Source organism: Phascolarctos cinereus, unplaced genomic scaffold (genome assembly GCF_003287225.1).
Source record: "Phascolarctos cinereus isolate Bilbo 61053 unplaced genomic scaffold, phaCin_HiC Scaffold_2;HRSCAF=192, whole genome shotgun sequence".
NCBI classification, from domain to species: domain Eukaryota; kingdom Metazoa; phylum Chordata; class Mammalia; order Diprotodontia; family Phascolarctidae; genus Phascolarctos; species Phascolarctos cinereus.
The window spans coordinates 110,248,948-110,267,456 of NW_027555625.1; the positions used below are offsets into that span (position 1 = coordinate 110,248,948).

Sequence of the window (18,509 nt, forward strand, 5' to 3'; positions counted from 1 at the left end):
ATTAGTGAGGTCTGGATTAGTTGGTGAGGGGTCCTGGTGGAGAGAAGATTTGAAGGGACCCTGTAAGCACTGGTTGGATTTGGATGGATAGCAAAGAAGGGGAGTAAGCCTTCTAAGGCCACAAGGATACCGTGAACAAAGCTCAAGCAGGAATGAGCACTTTGTTTTACAGTAACAAGAGTAACAAGGGGCCTTCTAGGTCCTCGGGTGCAGCCTTTTGACTGAATCCAAGTTTTACAGAACAAATCCTTTTATTAAAGGGATTTGTTCTGTGAAGTTTGGATTCAGTCAAAGGGCCACACTTGAAGACCTAGAGGGCCGTATGTGTCCTTGAGGCCTCAGGTTCCCCACCCCTGGACAAGACCGTTCTGTTTTGAATAGGGAGAATGTGTTGGGGAAGAGTAGAAAATAAGGTTTGTGCAGGTAATGAGGAACCAGATCTTGAAAATCCAGAATATGGATTTAGATTTGGTACAGTAGAAAGTAAGGAAAGATGAAATATTTTTAACCATGAAAATGGCATGACAAAAGTGCTCCTTGGGCAAAAATCAGTCAGGGAGTAGTATAAAGAATGGCTGGAGTGAGGAGAAGCTGGAGGCAAGGGAGTCTCCTCAGAACCTCGTAATGAGCAATCCAGCAATGGAGGCCTGGGCAAAGGCAGGGATGGCAGTGTGAAGGCTGGGTGGTTGGGGCACCATTCACCAGGTCCTGGGCACTCATCCTCCACATTGTCTTCTTGCCAGCCTCCCTTCCACAGAGTTGCTCTGGTTCAGAAACTTACACCTGATGCTTGTACTACGAAATGACCTCCTGACTAGTTCTGTACTTAGTCCATCCTTCAAAATAACCTACTCCTTGCTGCCAGACTAAGCTTCTTCAACACTTTTATCACGTTACTTTTCTGCTCATGGTTTCCCACTACCTTTCAGAATTAAATGTGACTTTCTTAGCTTGGCATTCAAGGCCATGACCACCTGCCTCCAATTCCCTCCCCCTACTCTTCTCCCAACCCATTTACTTCTCTGAAACACTGTTTGCTGCTGTGCTTTTACTCTAGTTGTTTTCCTGCCTGGGACATTCTCACTACTTATCAAAGCCTAGCTCAAGATCTGTCTCCTCCATGAAGCTTTTGCCAAATAATCCTATCTAAACTTTCTTTTTTTGTTGCTGAATTTTTATGTTATTGAAATTTTCATGTTTGGATTATCTTATCTTATCTCATCTGGATTATAAGTGGTTCTAATTCTTTGTATCCCTCATAATTAGCAGAGTTTTGTGCATGTAATAGATGATAAATACATTTTTGATTGGTTAATGGAGGAGAAAGCTAAGTTGGTGATGATTCAAATGTTTTGAGCCTCAGTGCCTAGGAAAACATAGATGAATTGGGATGGGAAGCCAATTTTCTGGAAGAGAGGATGTTTCTTCTGGATATTAATCATAGCATTATAGAGCCAAGATGAGCCTTAGAGATCATCTAGTCCCAGTGTTCTTATTTTGCAGCTAAGGAGACCAAGGTCTAGAGAGGCTAACTGATTTGTTCACAGCCACAGCAAGAGATACAGGACTGATGCTGCAGTATGAGGATAGAACTCATTTATGTAATATAGCCATCTAGAGGCGTCATTGAGTGGTATCTCAAACTGTATGATACATTAGATAATTATTATAGTCTAAGTGAAAGATTGAATTTTGGGGCAAAATTCGTTAAACAGATCATATCTCAAAGAAGTCACACTATCTTGCTTACCTTTTCCCAGGTTGGCTTCATTCCATATTCTGATAGGAGTTTTATAGTAGTGGTAATGATCATCATGTGATTTTTTTTTAATAAAACTTAGAATAAGAGATTAAAATGTTTATTTGAAATCTTAAAGTTCTAAAATTTTCAGAACCACAAAAAAACCTTAAACTCAGTTTCATATTGTGCTTATTTTCCTTCTTGATCATTTGAGCTGTTTTATATCTCCTATAGGCAGGATTTTTAATAAAATGTTTTTGATATCTTCAAATTATCTCAGATTCTATCTTTTTTTAAAGCATCATTTATTTTTTTATTGATTTATTTTGACTTATCAACAATCACTTCCATTTGCTTTTGAGTTCAAAATTTTTCTCCCCCTTCCTTCCCTAAGAGGGCACACAATCTGATGTAGGCTATACATATACATTCCTATTAAGCAAATTTTCACATTAATGATGTTGTAAGTAAGAATTAGAACCAATAGGAGGAACCACCAGAAAGAAGAAGCAAAACTCAACAGAAGAAAAAAAATAGCAAATAGTATGCTTCGATCTTCATTCATACTCCATAGTTGTTTCTTTGGATGTGGGTAGCATTTTCCATCACGAGACCTTTGGAGATGTCTTAGATCCTTGTATTGCTGGGAAGGATTAAGTTTATCAATATTAGTCATTGTACAACATGGCTGTTATTGTGTACAACATTCTCTTGGTTCTATTTATTTCACTCGGCATATATCTTCAAACTAGCTCAGATTCTATCTTTTTAAAAAATATTTTATTTTCCCCCAATTACATGTCAAAATAATTTTTTACAGTTTTTTAAGTTTTGAGTTCCAATTCTACCCTTCCCTTCTTTTCCTCCCTCCTCTGTCCCTAGATGACAAACAATCTAGTATAGGTTATACGTGTGCAATCATGTAAAACATTTCCATACTTGTCATTTTGTACAAGAAGACTTGAACAAAAAAAAAAGAGTGAAAGGAAGAAAGAAAGATGATTCAGTCTATATTCAGACAATATCAGTTCTTTCTCTGGAGGTGGATAGCATGTTTCATCATGAGTCCTTTGGGATTGTCTTGGATCATTGTATTGCTGAGAATAGCTAAGTTATTCATAGTTCTTTATCATACAATATTGCTGTTACTATGTACAACATGGTTCTGCTCATTTCACTTTGTATCAGTTCATATAAGTCTTTCAAGGTTTTTCTGAAATCATCCTGCTTGTCATTTCTTATAGAATGATAATATTTCATCACAACCAAATACCACAGCTTGTTCAACCATTCCCCAATTGATGGATGTCCTCTCAATTTCCAATTCTTAGCCACCACAAAAAGAGCTGCTATAAATATTTTTGTACAAATAGGTTCTTTTCCTTTTATGAAAAATCTCTTTGGAATACAGACCTAGCAGTGGTATTGCTGGATCCAAGGGTATGCGTAATTTTATAGCCCTTTGGGCATAGTTCCAAATTCTGTGGTTGGATCAGTTCACAACTCCACCAACAATGTATTAACGTCCCAGTTTTCCCTCATCCCGTCCAATATTTATCATTTTCCTTTTGTCATAATAGCCAATTTGATAGGTGTGAGGTGGTACCTCAGAGTTGTTTTTGTTTGCATTTCTCTAATCAGTAGTGCAAATTCTATCTTTAGGAAGCTTTATATCTGTAGCAATTGGTAAAAGGAGAAATGGGTCTTCTGTTTGTATATTCTTAAATGGATAAATGGGCATCTAGGTATCGCAGTGGATAAAGTGCTGGCCCTGGAGTCAGCAAGACCTGAGACTCAGATACCTACTAGCTGTGTGACATGGGGCAAGTCATTTAACCCTGTTTGCCTCAGTTCATCATCTGTAAAATGAGCTGGAGAAGGAAATGGCAAAGTACTCTAGTATCTTTGCCAAAAAAAAAAAAACCCAAATGGGGTCACAAAGTTGGACATGACCAAATCGACTCAAGAAATAGATAAAAGTAGCCTTTCTGGCAAAGGCATATAAGTGACTAATGTTTTGTAATTTGGCCAAGATAAATAGTATTCTGCAGATCCTGTTAAAAAATGTGATACCTGTTTTGTATTATAGAGACAGCAATCTGGAAATCAACAAGAGCAGGTGCATTTCTGTTTTCACTGTAGCCTCATGCTTTACAGATTATCTTGTACGGATTAATGATGCTTCATTATCCTAGCCAGCTTACTAAGAGTCAAACCTTTTGTGCAAAACCCAGAACAAGATCTGTGTACTATTCTGGCAGAAAAAAAACCCCCACTGGATCAAACGTTCTTGTATGAAGTATGGCATCTAGCATGCATTGAAGCCAGTCCACATCTCCTGTGTCATAATTGTTTTAGATTTGGAACTGAATCCTGTTAATTGATACCCATAATGGCTACATAGTTTGGGATTTCTTTTGAAATGTTATGACTGGACAACTAAGGATTGCAATTTGGTGGTCCAAAATTAAAATTTGGTATTTGAGATCTTTGATTAAATCCCTTCTCTACTTTAATTAGAAACCACTGTTTAGTATAATATATAGAAAATGAACATACATGATAATACTACTGTGTTATTGTTGAAAGTTGCTTCATCTTAAGTATATAAAGTCAACTCACAGTCAGTATTTGTAAACATTCAGTGACTGTTTCCCAACCTAATGCCGTTCTCTGTTAAGTTCTCAAAGGACACCTTGACACCACACATGGGATAGGAATATATAACAGTGACCTAAGATAGTCTTTGACACTGTGGAATTTATATTTCTATCTTCAGTTTTCTGTTTTCCCTATGTGCAAGGTGGTGGCTTTGTCATAAGGGTGTATAAGCCTTTTCTTTTATAATTTAATTTTTGAAGTAAATTGTGCCACCTTGGCATCCGATAAGGAGAATAGTCCAGCGAGACAAGTGATCTGTATCCCAGTGCTAGGTCATCAGAGATTAGAGCCTTTTTACCTTATCAAATTAACCTGTAGCAAAAAAAGAACAAGCGAAACCACAAGGCCACTGTTGTAGTTGTGAGCCAAATTAATGGGCTGGAGGGCAGTCCAGGATGGCTTGGTATATGGAAAAGAGAAAATAGAATGTTTACTCTGTGGTTTGGAATACAATATGCTGATCAATTATTTTATTTTACATTTTTAAAATAAAGTCTTCCTTTACATTCTTATGGCATAGGGGTGACCCTGGATTCATCCCATTCTACCAAGCTAGAAAGAATTTGAATATGGTCCTGGCAGTGGATGGTATACATGTCGTATTAGGCCAGTCTAATTACACAGAGGCAGATCATCAAGTTGGCCATGCATAGGTTATTTTTTTTTGTTAATATCATCTGTCTACTAAAGCATGAAGGGGTTTGTGATTTTATCTGCATTGTTGGAAATACCTACACAAATTAAATCATAGATCTTTTAAGCATTGAAGAATATGAACCTAGAAACAAAATATCCTCAATTGTTTTGTTGTTGTTATGGAAATTTCCACAATTTTGTGGGAAAAAATGCTGCTAATCAGTTCTTAATTTCAATCAGTCAACCTGTTAGATCAATTTTAAATTTCATTTTAGGTTTTGATCAAGCAAGTTAATGTTTATATTGTTTCAGCAGCTCATGTGAAAAATCAAAGCTTTAATTTTAGGCAGGTTGGCACTGTTAATTTAGAAATATTTATCCAAATCAACATAAATATCAATCAGCAAGCTTTTATTAAATCACACCACTTCCTGGTCATCTCTACACTTTACTCTGTGCTGTATCGCCCTCATCTTCCTTCCACTATAACTTTGGACTGTGCTTCTGTGTCCTTTCTCTCACTTCCCTTCCCTCCCCCCCCCCCATAGATGAGGACTTACTTTATCTTGCCTCCAAGTCACTTTGTGGCAGTCTCTATACCATGCCTTCTGCTCTTGGGCCATTATCTTCATCTCTTTCCCCTTGGACTCTACCCTGGGTCCTTTCCCCTTCTTCATCCCTCCCATCCCCAAGAGGTTAGTGTCATATAGTCTGTAAGAAGAAAATGAATTATAATTAAGCTTTGTTTTTTTTTTCTTATAACGTTTACAAAATGGTTTATCAATGTACAGTGTATCTATTCTATCTGACTTGTTTCACACTAATGATATTTAGCATTCTTAGGATTTTATAAAGTTTATGTATACAGAGCTAGGGAATATTTTCATTGGTTTTTCAATTTACATTTTCAATTTCAAAAAGTCTGCCGTGGTGGTACATTATAAAAAGTTAATTTCTTTCTTTCCCATAATCTGTTACCATATGTATATCATGCTTGTTTGTAAGTAAAGCATTTCTATATTACTTGGGTTCTAAAGACGTGTTTTAAACTTTTAACTTAAAAAAGGAGAACATAAATGTTACATCATATTCTGTTGATCAAGTATGAAGTAGAATTTAAAAATAGTTTAAGAGGAATTGGCTGGATTCACGCTTCCTCTTTCATGATAGTTTATAGATTTCTTTAATACATTTGTAAGGTCTGGTAACGAAATAGGTGAGAACCTGACACCAGCCTGCTCTCCAGATGGATTGTCTAAATGCTGACAGAGAAAAAAATAAAGACCAGGTTTTGGGTTTGTGTGGCAACTACAACTTTTAAGTCACTCAAATTAGTGCCGTTTTATTGAATAAAGAATGTGAAAAGGGGCAGCTAGGTGGCGCAGTGAATAGAGCACCGGCCCTGAAGTCAGGAGAACCTGAGTTCAAATATGGCCTCAGACTAAAACATTTGACACTTACTGGCTGTGTGACCTTCGGCAAGTCACTTAACCCCAATTGCCTAAAAAAAAGAAGAATGTGAAAGTTTTAAAAGGCTGTAAATTATTGAAGAAGGTTAAACCAATTACTGACCCTTCCCTGTTTGTCTACCTAAGGAGTGGGGTTGAGTAGGGATCAGTGTGAATCCCAGCAACCACCTTTGTTGGTGCCCTGTAATCTGCAGAATGGAATACAGACTGCTTAGCCTAATGCTGAAGCGTCCTCCACAGTCTGGCCTTAGCTTGCCGGGGAGTATGGCTCAAGGGAAGAGCTTTTGACTACAGACCAAGAAATTCAAATCCAGACAGCCCCTTCATCTTGGTTCCCTTTTCATAAGAGATAAGAGGTACTGTGGAAAGAGTGCTGGATTTGAATCCCTGTTAGACCTTTGTATGACCTTTGGCCCTGAGCTCCTCTGGGCCTCCATGACCTCATCTACAAAATGGAGTTAGAATAATAATAATAATGATGATGATGATAATGATAATAAACATTTATATAGTTCATACTTTGTGCCAGGACTGTGCTAAGCACTTTACAATGAATATTTCATTGATCCTTACAACAACCCTGGGAGGTGGGTGCTAGTATTATCCTCATTGTACAGATGAGGAAAGTGAGGCAGGTAGAAATTAAATGACTCATCCAGGGTCATCCTCCAGGAAGTATCTGAATTTGAACTCAGGACTTTATACTCCAGGCCCTGCTGCTGCTGCACAGGACAGGTAAGGGCCCTGTCAGTTGTGAAATCCTGGGATGTTTCCAGCTTCATTTCACATTCCATTTTCACATTCCTGTGGGTGTAGATGGATTGAACTACGCATTGTTTCCCAAATTGAACATGAAAGCTCTGACTTCCCAGGATTTGTGCCATTGTGGCCCATATGTTGAATGGACTCCCTCGTTGCTTTCTGTCAACGAGTCTTCTCTTCTTTGAAGTCTTCGAGTGTTTCTTTCCATGAAGCTTTCCCTCTAAGTGTTCTCAGCCCTTTTTCTTAGAACCTTTTGTTGCATTTCTCCTTTGTCCCCATCGTACCTATCTGTGTGCTTGTGGCATGGCCCCAGTAGACAGATGGTAAGCTTCTTGAGGGCAAAGACTTACTCTTTATCGTTTTATTCCCAGGGTCTAACATTGTGTCTTGCTTATAAAAGTGCTTCATAACTGTTAGGGAAGGCTTCTTGTAGGAAGTATCTTATACCAATACTTTGTGTTTTACAAAGCCTCTCCTCGTAACCCTGTGAGACATTTCACAGGAAACTGAAGGCTCAGAGAAACTGTATCTTTTTCAGGGCCACACAGCTAGTTAAGTGTGAGAGGTCAAACTTCCATTATACTGTTACTGTACTAATTTTTCACACTTTGTCATTATACTTTATAAATTTAATAGTAACATGTCATAACAAGTTTTATATACATTTATATACATATATAACATTTTATATGTATATATCTATATGTACATAGATGCAAATCTGTATCTATGTACATATAGATATACACATATACATACACCCACATAAGCATTCCTCTAGTCTAAACTTATGTCTTCTATATTACATAATCTGCCTGTTTTACTATTTCTTCTTGGCAAGAATTTCTTTTCTCTTCATGTTTCCGCAGTTTCATGCTCAGCCTTCAGTTTTTAAAATGTATTAACAGCACCATGATAAGCTAGAAAAAAATGACTGGGTTTGGAACCAGAGGACCTGGTTGAAATCCTAGCTTTGATACTTAACGACCATCATGATCTTGAACAAGTCACCAAACCTTTCTACGTCTCCTCTTCCTTATTTGTAAAACAAGAGTTGGGACTAGTTGAGCTCTCCCCTCTTTTCCAGACCTAGATCAGTGAACCTATGATCTTTTAAGTAATTCATGCTCAGCTGTTGGGGGTTTGTACCTAAGATGTACAGACAACTAACAGAAATATATGACTGAAAACCATTGCCCAATAGATCAACGGATATGAACAAAGTTCTCAAGGGAATTGCATTCTATCTGTCTGTCCCCCATGCCAGGAATGCTCTCCCTCCTCCACTCCAACCACTGACTTCCTTTAAGTCCCAACCAAAATCTCATCTTTTAAAGGAAGCTTTCCCCAGCTCTTCAATTCCAGCACCTTCCCTCTGTTAATTATCTCCCATTTTTCCTGTATATAGCCTGATGTATTTGTATATATTTATTTGCATGCTTAGCACATAGTAGGCACTTTATAAGTGTTTGTTGATTGATTCGTTCATATTATTGTTAATATATAAGTCAGTAAGGTGTGGATGATTAATATTTCTCTAATTTTGTGAAAAGATTGAATCAGTTTATATTATATCATAAATTTATATCAAATATTCCATTATTTTGAGTTATTTTGCGCAGTAAAAAGGTCCTATATACACCAAAACTATTTATTGTAGCATTTTTTGCGAAACAAAGTAGATGTCCATCAGTTGATTGGGGATTATTACTGTGCTGTAAGAAATGATATAGATGATGAATGAATACAGAGAAGCATGGGAAGACATGAAGTGAAAAAGGGGAAGTAAAAATAAGCAGGGCCAGGAAAACAATATACACTATGAAAGCAATGACATAAATAGAAAGGCCAATAACCACAAAACAATTGAAAATGAATGGTGAGAAATTATAAAGAATAAGCTTGGCCCCAGAGAAAAGGTATGGGAAGACCCCACTCTTCACTTTCCCCTGCATCTGTTGCTTCTTTGCTAAGATGGTAGTGAAACATTGCATACAATGTCAGATTTTGTATTGACTGGTTTTGCTGAAAATTTCCCTCTCTTTTACTTCTTTTTCCTTCTTTTAAAAATTGTTTTGACATAAATGATGGGATATCATAAAGGAATCAAGGCAGAAAGAGGATTGTATGGGGGAACCAGATGAAGTAAGATCAATAAAAATTTACTAAAAATAACTCATGCTTGGGATTGTTAGGTGTACCCTTAATATTATTGCAAAAGCCAGACAACTCTTTTATCCTTTTTTTCCAGAAATATAACCTTTAAGTTATATTCAAAAATCACTTGCCTTCTGTGTTTATACTTAATTCTTCTCTGAAAGTCTTACTAGCTATTCTTCAATCATGTCCCTTTTTGGCATAAGGCTATCAAACATATTTAATAATCCTCTGGAGCTTCATATTCCTTTAAGTTATTTTTTGTGCATTGTGAATTTATGAGTAGTAATTGGGAGCAATGTCTCTTAAGATTTTAAGTTGCAGCATAGATGTTGATCTGCTTTAGAAGAGGAAGTTTCCTCACCAGGGAGTTTCCTAGACCTATGTAATCACAGGTCAGGTCCAGATACATAATTAAATGCCTGCTATGTCCAAGGCATTTTGGCTGGGCAGTTAGGCAGTATGCATTTATTAAATACCATGTGCCAGGCATTGGGAATACGAAGCCAGAAATGGAGTGGCTCCTGCCCTCAAGGAGTGATGGTCTATTAGGAAAACAACACGTAGCCATATAAATGTATATAAAATATATGCAAGGTAATTTTGCATTATGAGAGCTAGAAAACAATGCATAAGGTAATCCCACTGTTAAGGAGTGTATTATTTAGTTGGGGAGATGATAATCATAATTGAGAATTAAAAATAGAGCAGGATATGATAAGTGGTACAGAAAATGACAGCAATAGAAATACAGAAGGAGAGAGCACACTGAATTGGGGAGGGGTCAAGAATGGCTTACAGAGGATGTGGTCTTGAACAGGTCCTTTAAAAGTGAGTAATATTTGGGAAGGTGGAGAGGAGAAGTGGAGCTAACCAGAGGCATCATTGGCAAGAATGTGTAAGACCTGCTTAAGGGACCAAGAGGTCTGACTTGAACATAAGGTTAATGACACCCACCTTTTCCCTCAGTGAACTCCAGTGGCTCCTTGTTATCTCTAGGACCAAAGATAAACTCCCCGTTTATCATTTAGAGTTTGTCACAATCTAGCCCCTACCTATCTTTCCAGTCTCTCTTTTTCTTTTTTAAAAACCCAGTTCAGTCATTTATTTGTAAGTTATAAGATTTACAAGCCTTTGATTATTCCACAAAATAGTGTACTGAAAACTAAATAAAAAATGCAAACCCAAAGGAGACCCCATGTATTCGGCCCTCTCCTCTGCCCAGCTCATGCCTTGGCTTCACCCTGCCTTGGACTAAACACTACTCCCCTGTATGAACTCTACAATTCAGCCATCCTGACCTGTATGCTGTTTTGTGCACATAATACTCCATTTCTCTTCTTTGCTCCTTTGTGCTGGTGGCCCCTCACCCCCCTTCAATGCTTGGAATGTTCCCCCCCCCCCAGTTTGGCTTCTTACAATCTCAGCTTCCTTTAAGACTCAGCTCAAAGACACCTACAGGAACCCTTTTCGAGCTCCTCAAGTGCTGCTAGGACCTTCTCCTCTTTGGTTACCTACACACAGTGTATTTTGTTTATCTGTTGTTAATACCTATTTATGTACATTTTGTCTCCCCCAAGCTCCTCGAGGGCAGGAAATAATTCTATTTTTGTTTGTATTGTTGGTAGCACAGTGCCTATGTCAGACACAAGGCCTGACAAATAGTAAACCTCTCATCAAAGCTTGTTAATTGATTAGTATTGCAGAGTGGTGAGAAAGCAGTTTAAAAAGGCAGCTTGGAACTTCATTGTGTAAGACCATGAATAAGGAGTTTGAATTTTATCATATAGGCAAGGGGTGGCCATTGAAGGTTTTAGAGGAGGGAAATATTAAAAGTGTTAAAAGTGGCTAAAGTGTCAAAAGTGGTGTTTCATTAGGTTTATGGTGCTAGGCTATGATATTGGGGGTGTGCTTGCTGTCAGCTTGATGTAGAAAAAAAAAGAAGCTTCCACATTTTGATGGCAGCCTAGCAATGTGGCAGAGCCAGAAAGATATTCTTAGTATGAAGAGTTATCAAGTACTAAGCCTCATAGCATAATTTTTTGTGAAGAACAAAAACAGCTCTTAATTTTTCTCACTCTCTGATTGGGATGAATAACTAGTATTAAGCTACGCATAAAGTAAAAAGGCAGAAAAAGGGATAGAGGTCTCAGGCATCTAACTTTTTATTCAGATTTTGAGATCAAATTTAAGAATATTATGTCAGTAAACTGTGGATGATTAATATTTCTTTAACTTGGAAAGACTGAATACACTTATATTGTCATAAACTTATATCAAATATACCATTATTTTGAGTTATTTTGCATATATAGGTACATTTACACAGCTGTCTATCTTATGCTAGGTAATCTTTATTGTTCAGTATTTTTAATTCAAAATTTATTTGATATAATTTACATTGTCTATACAACATTACATTATAATATTGTTAAAGTGTTTTAATGAGTAGGCATATTGAGGGGGCAGAGTACACCAATATGATGCAAATATTGATATCGTTTTGACCTTTAGATGTTCAAATGTGTTACATGGTGCAGCATGTTCCAGATGCTAATTTCGAGAACCTCTGTACTATAGTACAGTTCTAAATCTGGTGAAAAGTTAGAGATGATAAAAGAATAGCTATTATGTAGAAATTTGTACATGTTATTTTGCTGAATATCACATCCATGAAAGCCTTAATCCAAAAGAAATCACAGTTATTTTAATAAGTACTGCAATGTACAAAGCTAGGAAATTTGTATTTTAGTGTTATCTGTAGGGATTTATATATATATATACATATGTGTGTATGCTTTCAATCTGAGTACCCTTCTGGATAGTGAATGTGAGCAATATGAGAACTTATGTCAGGATTAAGAAATACAAAAATCAGAATTTTAGTAATGTGATAATAGGTGTGCTATAAAGGTAAAAAAAAAGGGCAGAAATATATTTCTAATAGGAACTGAGTTTCTTTCAAATATAAATTAAATATATATATATATATATATTAGGTCATTACAGGGTTTTTCTATTTCTGAAAATCTATAAAAATGTTAGCGTAAAACTTTTTGACTCTAAAATTTTTTTGTCTTAATTTTTATTTGTACATAAAATTTCATACTAAAAATCTTGGTGATTTTTCCTTGTATATGTAAACTAAGTGTGGCTTCTTTATAAACATCTGTACATTACCTCCCAAAACACAGCATTTTTAATTCTGGTATGTTCTGTGTAACCTCGTGCCAGTCACTTGACTTTTGTTTGCCTCAGTTTCCTCAGCTGTAAGATGGAGATGATAATAGTCCCTACCTTCCAGGGTTGTTGTGAGAATCAAATGAGATAATATTTGTAAAGTACTTAGCACAGTGCCAGGCACATAGATGGTGCTATATAAATGTTAGCTATTTTTGTCCTGTATGCAGCTAAGTTTCTTCTTAATTCTCTTCATACAATATAATTATCCACTCACAGGATCATAGATTTAGAACTGGAAACAGAGGGCAGTTTAAACCCCTTCATTTTGAAGACAAGGAAGCTGAGACCCCAGTATTTTAAGTGATTTGCCCAACGTCACATAGTGCCAGAGACAGGATTTAAATTCATGTCCTCTGATTGCAGATTCATCCTAAGGTGCTTTGCTACCTCTTTATTTAGGGTTTGTTTTTTAATCATATTACTAACACTTTAAAGTGAATTACCTTACCAAATCTTTTAAGTGACTCACTCAAGGTCGTCACAGAGTAGTAAGTAGCAAAACTAAGATTCAGACCCAGGTCCCCTGATTCTAAATCTGCCATTCTTTTCACTGTACTGTAGTGCAATATGTCACAGTCACTGCTGTGTACTGCATATATTCATTTGTTCAGCATCATTTATATTGCCAGTGTCAATTTTTTATTCTCCTCTATTATTCTTCCAAAAAGGGGAAGGTTCAATTTCTGTTTTTCCACTTTTATAAAATGCCTAACATAGTGCCTATGATTGGAAATACTTGAATGATGAGTGATTGGGTCTGGGTCAGGAAAAATGGTATATTGTAGATTTAAAAATGTGCCATTCACTTTTTTAAAGAACATATTTGTCTAACCTCTTTCCAAGTTAGTTGGATGGAATTATGGGAGGGAGGAATCTGTGCTTTTTAAAAATCTTCATGATTATTTAAATCTCCTTAAAATAATTTTATTATGCAGTTCCAGAACAACAGCTACTCAACATTGAAGACTGTGATCTCAACGTGGTGAGACTCTGTTTTCAAGTATTCCTTCTTGATGAACATGGCAATTTAATATCAGCTCTTCCTCCTGTTGTCTCCAACCCAATTTATGATAATCGTAAGTACTTCTTTTCTATCTTGTATTATAGCCTCAACTTGTTTTCTTGAAGTTTAATTTGAAATTGTGAAATTTTCATAATTTTAATTAATGCTGGATAGATATATATGTTATACCAAATTAGATTTTTATTAATGGTTAGGAAGCAGAAATCAATTGATTATTGTTAGCTGTATCTTTTGCTTCATCAGCTGGAAATGGGGGCATTGTTTGGTGTTATTAAGAATTCTGAGGATACTCTGGAAGCTAACAGTTATTTCTACCTGTACCCTCTCAAAAAGATAGGGATCTATTGTGGTTTTGAAGTTCTTTAGAAGATAAGTTTCTATAATCTGATTACCTGTCATAATACTTAATGATCCTTTCTATTAAAGACATTGGTGCCTCCTGACCTATATGCTTCATCCTCAGCTCTGCAAGAGCTTTAAGGGCATGATCTATCCATGTAGTGAAAAGATCATTGATGAAGCTTTTGTCCATTAGTTTCCATATCAGATCATGTTTTTCAGTCATACACTGTATGTGAGAGAGTTGTAGAGAAGAAAGATCCAAATGGGTTTGGTTTTTGCTTATTAGTAAACAAAAAACCATATGACAGAATTTCTAAGAGTTTGGAGGGGACCTTAGAGGCCATCTGGTCTAAACAATGGCTGAATGGTCCCTTCGATGACATTCTTAGCAATCGCCATCTAGCTATCCAGCCTTTGCTGAAAGACCCCGAGTAAGGAGGAGCTCATGTCTCCTTGGTTAGTCTACGTCACTGCATCCAGAGCCAGAGGACCTTGCTTTAACTGAACCTCCTATAACATAAATCCAAAGCCCTTTACCTATAATGCTGCTGTTGAGTTGTTTTTCAGTTGCGTCTGACTCTGTGACCCCATTTGGGGTTTTCTTGGCAAAGTTACTGGAATGGTTTGCCATTTCCTTCTCCAGATGAGGAAACTGAGGCAAACTGGGTTAAGTGACTTGCTCAGGACCACACAACTAGTAAGTATTTGAGGCCAGATTTGAATTCTGGAAGATGTCTTCCTGATTCCAGGCCTGGCATTCTATACACTGCATCACCTAGCTGCTCTTTACCTATAGTAGCCACACTGCTTGTCAGTGTCCTTCCTAGAATGTAGGTATACATAAAAGGGAGCGTACTAGCAACAATGACGTATGTCAGAAATGACACTGACGAATTTATTTTATCCAGGAAGTATATGATCAGAAAAAGAAGTGAGTTGGTCTTGTAATAGAGTGAAGGATAGCAGATGGACAGCCCAAGCTCTGCATTGGTATCCTTGAAACATAGACCTAGAGAGTGATGTCCACCCTTTGGGGTAGATCCTCTATGGTGCATTTATGGGTAGAGGGATCAGACACACAAGATTCCAAGGTGTAGGTGAGTTGTAATCTTTGTGGTTGAGGAAGCAACCATCTCTATGAGATCACAGATCCGTTGAAATATCAATTATGTACTAATAAAATGGAGATTCAATGCAATTTAACAAGCATTTATTAAACACCTACTACTAGCCAGTTTGCTTCAAACACAGCAATGCAAACACAACATGGCCCTTGCCTTAAAGTGTTTACAGTCTAGTAAGGGGCATATATTAAGTGCACAAATAATCATAAAGACAAGGTGAAATATAATGGGGCAAAGGAAATATCCAAAGTGCTCTAGGAAAATCTGAGGAGGGAGAGGTCAGCTTCACCTGGGGAGAGATTAATGGTAGAGGCAGTTCTTGACCTGGCACTTGAAAGAAGAGGAGGATTCTACTTCAATTCTACTTGTGTGAGCTCCTTGAGGGCAGAACAATGTTTCCTTTTTATCTTTGTCTCCCTAGCCTGTAACACAGTACCTTGCACCTTGTAAGCATCTAATAATGTTTGTTGAATTGAATCAGATTTGTTGATTTCACTTGAATTCATGGTAAGAAAAGAGAGCAATAAGTAGCTTAGACAGTTTATAGCCAGTTTAGTTCAGCTTAGCCAGAATATAGTGTGAGAAGTATGTCCGGAAAAGGCCTGCTTAGAGCCAGATCGTGAAGAGCTTTAAATCCAGGGAGGAGACATAATTTATTCCAAGTATAAAGGGGATCCAGAGGAATGACATAAAGTCACGGTCAGGTGTGTGCATTAGGAGATGATTATGGCAAACGTGTGAAGGACAGGTTGAAGAAGGGAGAGAATTGGAGGCAAGGTGGTGGCCTTAGGTGGAGAGGAAGGGGCAGATGCAAGAGACATTGTGGAGGGAGAGCTGCCTGCACGTGGAGACTGCTGGGCCCTGTGGAGAGATGCGGAAGGAAGAAACAAAGGACTCAAGCTTGAAAATTGTGTAACGAGAAGGATGGTGACATCGACAGATTTAGGGAAGTTGGGAGGAGTGCAGGCTGACGGTAAATGATGATGTGATCATTCCTGGACTTTCTGGATTTGATTGCTAGCCAGACATCCAGGTAGAGATGTGTCCTGCCAATGTAGATACTTCGCTGGTATCTAGGGAGAAAGATGGGGGAGATGTCTACATTTAAGAGTTATCTGTCTAGAGGTGATCATGGAAGTCACAGGACTGGAGGAGCACATGATCTAGCAAAGGACACTAACAACAAGGAATCTGAGATGGTGGAAGGTCAGGAGAGAGCTGTTTGATAGAAATCAAGGGATGAACAATATTCAAAAAGGAGAGAGGGCGATCAACAGTGTCAGATGCTGCAGACGAGGAGTAAAGAAAAAGAGTTGGCAGTTAAGAAGTCATTGGTGAATTTGGTGATTGCAGCTTCAGTAGGAGAGAGAATCCTTTTAAGTGGATTGCATGCTAGTGGGGAGTGCATCAGATTCAGGGGATGTAGACTGCTCTTTTTATAGGGAAGATCTAAGCTTTATTGTAGTCAGCAGGGAAGGAGCTATAGAGGGGAGGGGGCGTAGAAACAAGGGGAAGAGGGGGAAAGAGACACTGAGGGGTTAATGTTGGTAAGGAGAAGGGACACGTTGTTAATTGAGACAAGCACAGGAGAACCAAAAAGAAAGTTTGAGATAGGGAGGCAAGTTTTGGACTGGCAGCCTCTGAGGTCTCTTCCAACTTTGCTGCAAGAAGCCTTTCCTAATTCCCCTTCATGTTATTGCCTTCCTGCTCTGATTACCTCCACTTTACCCTGAACATATCTCGTTTGTGTATGGTCATTTGCGTGTTGTCTCCCATTAGAATGTGAGTTCCTTGAGGCCAGGGACTGTTTTGTCACCTTTGATTGCCTAGTGTTTAGTATGGTGCCTGGCACATAGTAAGCACATGATGAATGCTTGTTGATGTACATTGAATGACATGCAAATGAATAAATGAAAAAGCATTTATTGAAGGCTTCCTGTGTGCTAAGTGCTGGGGATACACATTTATCTCTGACCTCAAGGGATTTACATTCTAATAGGATAGAACACATACATAAGGTAGTAGTGGCTGGAGTCCTGGGGCACTTTGGTCCAAAGGGTTGTTAGAAGGGTGATGAGAGTTAGTTTTAATGTAGTGCTAGAATTGGAGGGGATAGCAGAGTGGGGAGAGTATGCAAATGGCAGGAAGGCCTCCAGCAGAGTTAAGAATAAGACCATAGAGCAAAGTCTGAAGTGAAGAGTGGTTAGAGTCTCCCCGAAAGAGTGAGCCAGGTGAGAGTGACCAAGAAGGACATTGGGGCACCAGGGCAGAAATCTGGGAAATAAAAAGATTAAATAAGCCCAAGTAAGAGGCAAGATTATTTGCTTAGAGAAAGAGGGTGTGGGGACTTGAGGACAAGGTTTAGAGTAGTTACTATGGGGAATGCGACAAAAAGAGGTGAATGAAAGGAAGAAATAAGCATTTATTAAGCACCTACTACATGCTAGGCACTGTACTAAGTTCTTTTTTTCCCTTTTTAAAAAAATTTTTTTTTAGTTTTTTAGTTTGCAACATTCACTTCCACAAGATTTTGAGTTCCAAATTTTCTCCCTATCTTACCCCTCCCTCCACCCCAAGACGGCGTGCATTCTGAATACTCCTTCACGTAATCTGCCCTCCCTTCTGTCATCCCCCCCTTCTTTTATCTCCTTCCCCTTCTATATTTTCAGGTAGGGCAGGACAGATTTCTATACCCCTTTGCCAGTATATCTTATTTCAGAGTTACTGCACTAAGTTCTTTACAGATATCTTATTTGAACCTCGTAACAACCTTGGGAGGTAAGTGCTATTATTCTCCCCATTTTACAGTTGAAGAAATTGAGGTAGACAGAGGTTAAGTGACTTGCCCAGGGTCATGCAGCCGGTATCTGAGTCCACATATGAACTCAGGTCTTCCTGACTTCATGCCCAGTGCTATATCTCCTGCACCACCTAGCTGCTTCTGGCATCTAAATCTGAATCTAAATGGATTCTAAAGCAATCTAAAAAGGTTTGTTCTGTACCAGTAAGTGCCTGGTTGAGGTTAGGTGGCATAGATTTCTAGTGGACCCAGTCAACATAGTTTTATGATTTCCTCTAGCAGCGTTGGTGGATTGGAAATAAGGAGAAAAGATAAATGATTGAGTGATCCAGGATTGGAAAAAGATAGCAACAGTGGAAGGACAAGGGCTGTAGAGTGAAGGCTCTCAAGGAAGGAAGCTTATAGCAGAATAGTCTGTGAGAACAGGATGGGATCTGGAGATCGGAAGTCATAATGTGGACAGAGCAGGTTCTGGAGGAGAGAGACAGTGAAGAAATGGGAGGAAAGGGAGAGATGGGGAGAGAAAATCTTTAGGATATATGAACTTGGA

The 18,509-nt window shown here is 38.0% G+C and overlaps 1 protein-coding gene across 3 annotated transcripts in view; it reads left to right on the top strand.

Annotated features, from left to right (window-relative positions):
* The window catches only part of REL (REL proto-oncogene, NF-kB subunit), a 60,424-nt gene that overhangs the window by 21,292 nt on the left and 20,623 nt on the right, over positions 1-18,509 (top strand). For all 3 annotated transcript variants that reach the window (XM_020985505.2, XM_020985506.2, XM_078149532.1), the window contains exon 5: positions 13,605-13,745. In XM_020985505.2, the coding sequence (XP_020841164.1) occupies positions 13,605-13,745 (141 nt within the window). The remainder of the gene's footprint in view (positions 1-13,604; positions 13,746-18,509) is intronic.